This window comes from Pleuronectes platessa, chromosome 17, assembly GCF_947347685.1.
Source record: "Pleuronectes platessa chromosome 17, fPlePla1.1, whole genome shotgun sequence".
NCBI classification, from domain to species: domain Eukaryota; kingdom Metazoa; phylum Chordata; class Actinopteri; order Pleuronectiformes; family Pleuronectidae; genus Pleuronectes; species Pleuronectes platessa.
Genome location: NC_070642.1, coordinates 17,818,010 through 17,828,142, shown reverse-complemented (window position 1 = coordinate 17,828,142; position 10,133 = coordinate 17,818,010). Strand labels below are relative to the sequence as shown.

Below are 10,133 nucleotides of genomic sequence, written 5' to 3'. Positions count from 1 at the left end.
AAGTATAACTTACTGGTTTTCAATCAAATGGCTGAACTGGAAAATTGGAAAACGCACGCATGTCCTCAGGATGAAAACGTAACATTTTCCAATACTTAATATCGTAATGTCTTGCTTTATATATAATCAGCAAATGCTAACATGCTTAAACAAGAGGATGAGAATAGAAATGTTGAAAAGATTTGATTGACACTGTGAGGGTGTGTGTGTGTGATATTCAACAGTTGGTACAACTTTCTGTTTAAAGGGTTTTAAATTATGGCTCTTCTATTTTGTAGATACAACATAAATCAATCACTGTATCTTGTCTTATATATAAGTTACAAGTCATTAATAAGAAAAACTTTGAGGTTGACATGTTGTGGAAAGTCCTTTCTCCAGGAGGACACTTTTTAGTCTTTGCACTTTAATTCATTTGGGAAATCCCTTTAAATTATTTATGTTATTCATATTTGTACCTGTAGACTTCATTGCTATTGGACCATTTAGTAATGATTTATTAACATTAGCAAGTTATTGCCCAATATTTGTTAATGGCTTCCTACAAAATGAGAAAAGTATCATTTTGTTATGCCTTATTATTCTCTGATATCTTTAGGCCTTTTTGTCCACTAATCTATCTACGACTCATCTATTACATATTAATAACAGCTTATGCTTTAATAATGTCTCATTAGAAAGTGGAGCAATGATTCAGTTTATAAAAACTTACATCCGGTGTCATGCTCAGAGTGAATCAGTCGTGTAATGAGCAAACTGCTGTTGTGCAAGCAGCACGTTGGAGTCTGAGCGTCCGGTGACGTCACGTTGTGCTGACGGTGACTCGCCGCCGGACGATGATGTCACGCCACTGGTTGGAGCAATGGAACAGCCAGTTGCCATGGAGACGTGTGGTCTAACAGTGAATTCCAGGTCAGTGACATCACCGCTTCTTCTACAGGAACAGTTTTTTGTTGTATTCTCTTGCTGTGTGAAACCAGAGACTGAACTGAATGTCTTTCACACGCTGCTCGGACCGAGACAAGAAAGAACTCATTGTGCTGCAGGAGAAGTCAGAGCACTTCCTGTGAGTGACGGGTGTGGCTCCAAGTTTTATCTGTCTGTAATAGTCAAGTGTTTAATCTCGCATTTTATTTGAATGGAAGTTTAGTTGCTCAACTCTTCTGATAAAAACATCCCATTAAAGAAGAAAGTGAGATTAAAGTGGAAAACGTTTTAAACCACGTTACACTCATGATATACAATAGACTTTATAAAAAGATGGACGACAGTAGTGAAGCCAAAGGGTCTTGATCGCCCTCTGGTGGCTGTCGGTGAGATAGGAAAAGAAATCACCATCGATGACTTATGTGATTTCTTGCAGAGCTTTATTATTATTTATTTATTATTGCCTTTATTATCATCGAGAGAGAAACTATAAATAAATACTTCATCAATAAATATGAGCATAGTTGACAAAAATAACATACAAAAATGATTTCAATAAATACATCACATTTCATGGTCCTAAAATTTACAAATACAGGGATTTTCCTTATTTCATATTGTGTTATTCATGAACTTTTACAAATGGTAATCACTTAAAACATCCTTATATCTGCTTACAAATGGTTTATAGTGAGTTATTAACATATATTAATTGTATACGCTGCTTATAAATGTGAGATAGATGAGATATCAGAGGATTAGCTATTTAGGATGAGGAGATGGAAATGTCTCGTGGTCTCTTCGGGCCCCTGCCAGGGATCCCTCAGGGGCTGGGGGGGCCTTGGTCCCACAGGTCCAGAGAGAGAGAGAGAGAGAGAGAGAGAGAAAGAGAGAGAGAGAGACACCCAGGAGACTGCCAGCCAGCAGTCGGTGAGAGGCCTGGTCTCACCTTCGGAAACGGGCGTCATCTGGATGAGAGCTCTGCCTACAGTCCCAGAGTTAGACACCTAAACACACACACACACAAATATTGTCATTAACACGCCCTCGTGCCTTTTAAACACTTACACTCTTTCATGCATTCTCAAACACACACCAGAACACACAAGACACACCTCAAAGGCCTGCATACAAACACACACACACACACACAGGGACACAATGAGGTGTGTTTACTCTGTGACACAGCTGCTCCGACCGCTGTTTGCATTAATGGGCCGGGGTTTGAGGCCTTTGATAAGGACACTTAGTTGATCATTGCCATGTGGCTGCACCCCCACAGCAGAAGCGTCTATAAGAGATGCTCTCCTGACCTCTAGTGCTGTAACTGAAGAACCAACGTAACACGGTGGAATTTATTCAAGTTACGTCCCATAAAAAACTTCATGTATTTATTGTCTTTTCTTATTCTGTAAAGCAGATTTTTATGTTTTTGAAACGTGTTTAAATTATTCAGATATCCCATGGAACACACCTGTAATACAATCAACTACATGATAGAAACAGTAGAATATATATACATTACTCACCCTTTTCGTTGGAGGTGAACATGACACAGATCAGCAGTTCTCATCCGTCCTGCTCCATAGCGCCACCATCTGGTCTCTCAGCCTACGTAACAAATACATAGAAGAAGGAGGAAGATAAGATAAGAAAGTATGAAATAATTCATATGCACTGAATATATAAGATAAATCAATGTCTGATGACGTCGGTCAAAAATTGAAGTATTGGACCAATTAAAGTCAAGGTCACGGATCATAATGACAAATTATTTAGGGGAAATAATTGTCTGAACAGTAATTGATTGAAATAGATTGTAATGATGGTTAAATACCCATTATTTATATACTTTTCTGGTCTTGTATATAAATTAAAGCTCTGTGTTACCTTGGGACACAGTGGGTACCAGTTGAAGCTCTGGGGGGATTGATCTTCGCACGTCAGGCCGTCCAGTGGGATGAGGACTTCACCCAGAAACACCTTCCTTCTCAGGGTTCCTGAATGCCACACGGTGGCCTGCAGTCTCTTTCCAAACAGCAGGTGGCGCTCTATATGATACTTTAATATAAATATAACGTGGAGAAGTAAAAACACAGAACAAAACAAAATAAAGGCATTTGTGTTTTTATTTCAATTTTGTGTTTTACCTTTAAAACCTCGTTATAAACAGGATCGGTTGTGTTCTTCTTCACCGCCGTCTTCATTTTGCCGCTCTTTTCCGGCAGCACGAAGACTTTGACGTATCTATGCGCAGAGACAACACGCACAGGAGGTTATACGATGATGTCACGTGGTGTCTCACACACACAGTGCTGTATTAATAATCCTTACGGGTGACATCTCCTCTTCTTCATGTTCCCATATGAGAGATTTCTGCAGGCGCAAACCGTGATCTCCAGACAGGAGGCGTCGGGGTCGTAGGTCAGAGACAGCTCCAGCTCCCCGGCCACGCTGATGCTCTCGAAGAGGCCGGAGTCTGTGCCCACGCTGCTGCTGCTGCCCTGAGGGAGCAGACAGAGGACGTTTAGAGGGAGAGAAAGACACAACAGCGAGGACTTGAATTTGATTAAAGGAAGCACAGAACGCACAGGAAACAGATTTCATATACGTGACTCATGAAGAGTGAAGCGATCACTATCTATAATCTGATATCTCAACCACAGGACGTTGCTACTCACTCTCTTTCCTCCGGAGAGCTCAGACCCGAAGGAGGTTTCTTCCTCGGCTCCGGTGGACGACCCCTCCTGGTCGCTGTCTTTGGTTTTCTTGAACAGGTTTGGGAGACTTGGGACTTTAAAAAGCTGCAAAGAAACACAAAGGAACATTCACTTTGCTGTGATTATACTCTTTGGTTCCATAGAGCCCATTAGTAGCTTCGAAGATTTGAGGTTGTATTCTTCTTTTCTTCTTTTCTTTTTAGCAACTTCAAAATGGAAACTTACCGTATGTGTGTCTGCTGCAAATCTTTTGGACTTAGATTAGTTTTAGTTTTCTGTTTTGAATCTGAAACCTGCACTTTTTAAATCAGTGCTTGACAGAATTGACTCTATAGGAAGACCCGTTTCAATTTCGATTTCAATTTGAATAGTACAGAATCATAACATACATTATCTCAGGGCACTTTACAGTTATAGAGAAACCCAACAGTTCTGGCAACGAGCAAAAACCTTTCCCTCATTAACTAGAAGACTCCTCATAGAAGACTCCTAGAACTAGAAGAACTAGACTCCATTTGCCTAAACTGGTTGGGGTGAGCGTACAAACACGGGGAAGAGAGAGGAGAGAGAGAGAGACCAGGGACAGTTGTTTAATTATATGATTCTGATTTGAAGGGTTGTCGCTGACTCACACGAGAGGATTTGTTGATCTCGGTGTCAGACAGGCTCTTCTGGTGCGTGAAGGTGAAGCACGACCCTTTGCGCCCGTTGCCCACGAACAGCAGGTCGGCCTGCACGTCGTTTTGAGAAGTGGAAATATCTGCATCGACAAAAAAGAGAATTGGAATCTCAGAGGAAAAAGAGGAACTTAGATGAGAGTCTATAGAAACGCACAGAAATCACTTTGAGCTGAATGTTTGTCCACTTCCTGGAGTTGTGTTATCAGATGTGTTTTTTTTCTACCTAATGCGTATCTCTGCTTTCTTACGCAACATCGGGGTTTCAGGGGCAGAGATCTTTTCTTTGAGGCAAGCTTCCTTTGTGGTTATACTGTGCTTGCTCTCATACACTTGTGCACTAAACGTTGTGCTGTTGCAAAAGACTGATATGACAACGATGTTCGTGACAACTTACTCTTCATGTGACTCGTGAAGGAAACCATAAGATCCTCCACCGATTTGGTGAAAAGTTTAGAGTTGTTCAAACTCTGCAGTTGGAAAAAAAAACACAATTATTGCCACTCGCCTCGCACAGTTTGACACTTTTTGCCGTAAAATAATTTTGCCGGAAATCTGCTTTACCCCCGATCTGCTCAGAAAATGCTGATCCAGATGTGGTGGAGGAGTGGGCGGCACCACAGATATATGACTGAAATAAAAGGGAACACATGCGTTTAAGGATTTGATGACTCAAAGCAGAGCCACACACGTATGATCATCACGTACATCTTACCTCAGGACATTGTAGGTTTGCAACAGCTTCTCCCCGACTGTTTCATATTTGTCTGTAAAGAAGATATACAAAATAAATCGGATGACATTTGGCTCCACGTGTGTGACAACAACTCGATCAGGGTGGAGTCCAGTGTGAAGAGAATTGATGTCCTCTGTGGTAAGTTAGTGGTTAAACTAACCAAGACTTTCATGTAATGTTCAAACAAAGTGAGAGGGATTATGTCTATTTACGTTGTATGAAAGGATTAAAAGACATGAATAAATATTTACATATCCTTATTGGTATCATAACTCTGTCTCTCTATAAATAGATTTATACTGAATAATTCAGAAACATAAACAAACATAACTGGGAACATCCATATTTTATTATTCGGTGTTTCCTAAGTGGATGATACCGAGGGAGGATGAATAATAAATGAGAGTCAATGAAGGTCAAGTATTATAAACAAACCTTTGGAGACGGGAAACTTCTTTAACTTTTCCTCCACGAACCAATCTCCAGACCTGATCTTCACCTCGCTGGGGAGACAACCACTGGGATTAGTAGTCATAGTCAATATATTAGCAAGCTGTAGTCATACTGGAAAAAAGATGATGATTATTTCATCATTGATTAATCTGTCAATAAATTGTTTAGTCTCTAAGATGTCCGGTTGGTTGACCTACAGACTGAAACGCATAAATAATCATAATAAAATGTGATTAGGAAACCAGAAAATATTCACAATCTGTAGCTGGAACTCAAAATTTGCTTGTTGCAGCTCGAGGTGAAACAGTGAAGTTTTGGACTGGACCATTAAACACTGAGCTGGAACTGGATGTAAAACAGTGAAGTTGTGGACTGGACCATTAAACACTGAGCTGGAACTGGATGTAAAACAGTGAAGTTGTGGACTGGACCATTAAAAAACTGAGCTGGAACTCGTTAATCTCTAGATCTCCATAAAGTTGAGCTGCAGCTGATGATAATTCTCCCTGTTTCATTTTATATCTCGTTGTAGGAAAATAGTTTAAAGCTGCTTTAAAAACATTTTGAAGTTTAAAGGTACAAAACAAGAGCAGACAAAAAAGAAAGTGATTTTGCAGAAGTCATAAACTGCAAAGCAGCAGCTCCAGTTGTTCCTGTGACCTGTCTCCTGAACTCTACAGTCATTTATCGACGACAACTGAGTCAAATATTTCCAGTCACGTAGATGCAGGTGTTTTGACTCTCCACTGTACCTGTAGGCGTAACACACTGTGCACGTCCAGCCCGACGCTCCCACGCCCACACGACACCGGCTGCAGATGCGGTGGCTGCAGCCGTGGCAGACGTCGCCCGAGTTCCAGAACTTTCCCAGAGGCCTCTGGCAGCGGGCGCAGGTCCGCTCGCCGTACTGCCGCGTGAAACTCTTGGCGCCTCGTCTGCGAAGCTCCTGGAGCTCGTGTTTCATTCTCCTGAGATGAGAGAGGAGACATCTTTAAGTGTCAAAAAAGAAAACCGTCACATATCGGTGATTTGTCTAAAAATCCTGAAGGGGGTTAAAGGACACCAGTCTTGTTTAGCTTAGCTTAGCATAAAGACTGGAAGCTAGGGGGAACTGCTAGCCTGTGTCAAAAGAGTCAACACTTTTGACTCTTGAATCTTGATCCTTAACGAAACCTTTAAATCTCACTAATTCAAAAAATATATCTTATTTATTGAAATTCAAATTAACAGGTTTTAATTATATATATATATTAAAAAATTGACATTATTAGATTTTGTTTACATGGTATTATTATAAGGTTTTGAATCTTGATCTTGAATATTTCCTATTGAAACATTAGACATTAGACATCCTCACCTGATCCTGTCCTCCTCTATGATACGCAGCTGTTTGTCTCTCCGCAGGACATCCAGGACTCTCTCTCTCTCCAGGGCGTGAAGAAAATCTAGATCCATCCTTGAGCAACAGCCTCTGGTCCGTCTCTGCTTGTCTTCTCTTCTCACTGTCGGTCCTCCCCTCTCTGCTTTCTCTTTTTATTCCTGCCTGTCTCCTCCTCTTCCTCCTCTTCACTGAACTCAGGCTGAGACCTCCTTCCTCTTCAGGCTGCTGGAGCAGAAAAGGGTCAAAGATAAAAAACAGGTTATCCAAAGTGCTCCCCCGGTTGTGATGCCCTGGGAGCCTCCGTCCCACGTCAGAGCAGGAAGTGGACCTCCTGAGCAGAGGGTTGTAGTGTTTCCACCTGGATGAGGAAGCCTCACTTTGGCCCAGCAGACGTTTTCCCTTTTTCTCATTCTCTTACAAATCTGTGACCCGATGACGCAGACAGTAAATCAATAGAGGAGTAACTGTGGCAGAGGAGCCGGTGACATTTGGACCAAAGACAGAAATAAAAACGTGTCCTCATCCTTCATCCCCTGTATCAGTGTCACAGGGTCTCTTTTACCTCCTCAGCTGCAGGAGGAGCAGCGATGCTTCACTGATGACAGGACTGCAAAACACAAATGCCAACCGTTGCATTATTGATGTCTGACGTGCGTCTGTGTTCTAGTTTCTTTTTTTTTTTTTTTCTCTCTTTGAGTCTTCTATATAAATTAATCTATTTATTTATTTAAAAAATCTTACTCCAACAGCTGAAACTCCAGAAGAAAGTTGTGAGCCGAGGAAGCGAATCCACTGGGTTAAGAGGGAGTAGGTTTGTTTAATAAAAATGCAAATGCAACACAGACATAAATTATTTATTTTAAAGGAGCAGTTCATCATCTTTGGAATATTAGTTCAATTGCTTTCTGGACATGAGTTAGATGTGAGCGTGTCTGTATTCTGCAAATATGAATCTGTAGTGCGTTAGATCTCATTTGTTGAATCTGCACAATAACGGATCTTCTTTTTTTGGAGTGTTTCGTGGTCACAGATTTCACACCCGAGGTAAAGGTCGTGTTTAGACAGAATGGGAAGAACATTTTCATCTTGTGTCATTTGCACCTCTTGGACCGATTCTGTGTTGATGAGCCAACTGCTCAGAAGTCAGCTGCTAAATCTCAAGGGACGAATCTTCAGATTATTCTTTTACTATCATTATTTAAAAACCCCACCATCATCACAGAAACATCATACGTGTCCTTTGAAGCTTTTTAGCAGCGAGCTAAGGGCCTCGGTGGGGTTTTTCCCATCATGGTGTCATTTCAGGCTCCTGTACTAAACATAGAAGTTGCATCAGTTCACATTGTGTCTAAAGATGATTTGTCAGACTCAAGTGTGTTACGACGCTTGGATCTGCCTGTGTGGTGTTTCTCTCTCTGCTGTGGTGCTTGTGTGTGTTGCAGGTGTGTCTGGCTCACTGGCCCGACTGAGTGGATGATTGACTGTGAGTGTGTCGGGTTGTTTCCAGGGACCTGATTGGCTCCAGCGTCTTGATGTGAAACTATTCCTTTAACTTCTCATTCATCTCACAAATGGGTTCATTTTCCTCCTAATTGTTTACAAAGCATTTTCCTCCTCAGTGGCAGCCAAATGAGGCATGAGGGAGTCGAGAGGAGCCGGCCTGGTTGAGCAGCTGAACACCAGTCTGTGTTGGGAGATAAGAACGTGTCCCAGTTGCTACCCAGAGCTGCAGGCGGGCCGGAGAAAACAATCAGAGATTAGGGCCTCCCGTCTCCCAGAGGGGCCACGGCTGTTTATCTGTCCTCTGCTGACGTGCCACATGCCTGACAGGGATTCTCTCAAGTTGCAAATATCAAATGATGTGAGATGTGAAAAATGCAACAGGAAGAAGCTGGTGATGCTCATTTTCCTCAATGCAGGCACAGTCATTTCACACTCCGCCTCTACTACGCAGAGGACCAGAATGATTCAGGCCGTGTGTGGTTGAACGCTGACGTGGGAGGTCACATCCGAGAAGACGAGCCCATCATGAGCAGCAGTGACAGTAAAGGGCCGTTGAACACCCAAACATGGAGTCTGGTCAAAGGGTCTTTCACAGGTTTCCCACACAGGACAGAGTTTCCTGGAAAGACCCGTGTGAGCGGCTGCTTTCAACCAGTCAGCTCACGGCCAAGTCTGATCACCACAGGCAAGTTCAAAAGAAAAACTCTCGACCACAACTCACTCACCAAACCCACACACGCAATCTCCATACATACACTATACTGGTGCAGAAGAATATAATGACTCAAGTGTTTTACATGAAATAAATGGACGAACATTGAAGTTATGAATCTTCTCTTTTTCTCTCCTTCTTTTTGTCTCTGTGAAAAGATAAATCTAAATGTTCTACTTTATAAATATGCTTGTCAAAATCTGATAAATGATGCAGACTGTGAATTTACATTCTGCAGCCTGCACAATGTAAATGACGCCACAAACAGAGAAGGACACGTACACTGATATACAATATTCAATTAAAAACAAATAAAACAGAAGTCAATCTCTTTAGATATTTCTCTTCATGGTAACCAAAAAACCACAGACATCTTAAAACAAATGAAAATCAACAAGATAAACTAGAATTTAAATTATCAACAATTCTGCTTTTTTCTTGGTAAACATACTTGTCAACTAGTGAGACATTAATGCAGATATCGATTCACCCTCTGCAGCTAAAGCACAATGTCAGTCAGGATGTAAACAATGCTAAAGTTCAAAAACAAAAGGAGATTTAGGCTTTAACAAAAACTCATCCTTTCCTTCACCACGATCTTTGATTACAAAACCTTTTCTCAACACCTTCCTCTGTTGCTCCATCTCAACCGGCTCGACCTGAAGACAACGAGGATTCGAGCCCGGAGAGCAGCAACAGAGACAAAGTGAGCTCGGGGTTTGATGCACGAGAAATTAGGTCACAGCAAAGTGAGGAGACGCAGAGAGAGAGAGAGAAAGCTGCAAAAGATCTTACCTCCGGGCTCAGTGCACGGCTGCTTTGGTCAGCGTGAGGAAGTGGCAGATTTATATAGACTGAAGGAAAGACGCAGAGCTTCCTTCCTCGTCACGTTCACACACAGGCACTGCTGCAATCTGGTGGAGGCCAGCAGACCAACGGCTGCTTTGCTGGGTTGAAGATTTCCCCTCGATGTGCAATAATGTGTGAGGAAAGTGTTTCTCTGCAGCTGGAGACAAAGGATTCA

General features: G+C 41.9%; 1 protein-coding gene across 6 annotated transcripts; it reads right to left on the bottom strand.

Annotated features, from left to right (window-relative positions):
* Positions 1-1,341: 1,341 nt before the first annotated feature.
* sytl3 (synaptotagmin-like 3) lies at positions 1,342-10,018 on the bottom strand. 6 transcript variants are annotated; one of them, XM_053444809.1, is made up of 14 exons: positions 9,905-10,018; positions 6,871-7,116; positions 6,266-6,481; positions 5,496-5,563; positions 5,040-5,091; positions 4,889-4,955; positions 4,722-4,794; positions 4,280-4,407; positions 3,609-3,731; positions 3,262-3,431; positions 3,078-3,174; positions 2,818-2,988; positions 2,457-2,538; positions 1,342-1,934 (listed from the first exon to the last, which is right to left on the bottom strand). In XM_053444809.1, exons 2-13 carry the CDS (start codon positions 6,966-6,968, stop codon positions 2,497-2,499), a joined length of 1,305 nt encoding a protein of 434 aa, XP_053300784.1. In that variant the 5' UTR covers positions 6,969-7,116; positions 9,905-10,018; the 3' UTR covers positions 1,342-1,934; positions 2,457-2,496. The 6 variants fall into 6 exon arrangements, with proteins under 6 accessions (XP_053300784.1, XP_053300785.1, XP_053300783.1 ...); XM_053444810.1 differs by having other exon boundaries at positions 6,871-7,119; positions 9,905-10,014; XM_053444808.1 differs by having other exon boundaries at positions 6,871-7,501; positions 9,905-9,999.
* Between the last annotated feature and the right edge of the window lie 115 nt (positions 10,019-10,133).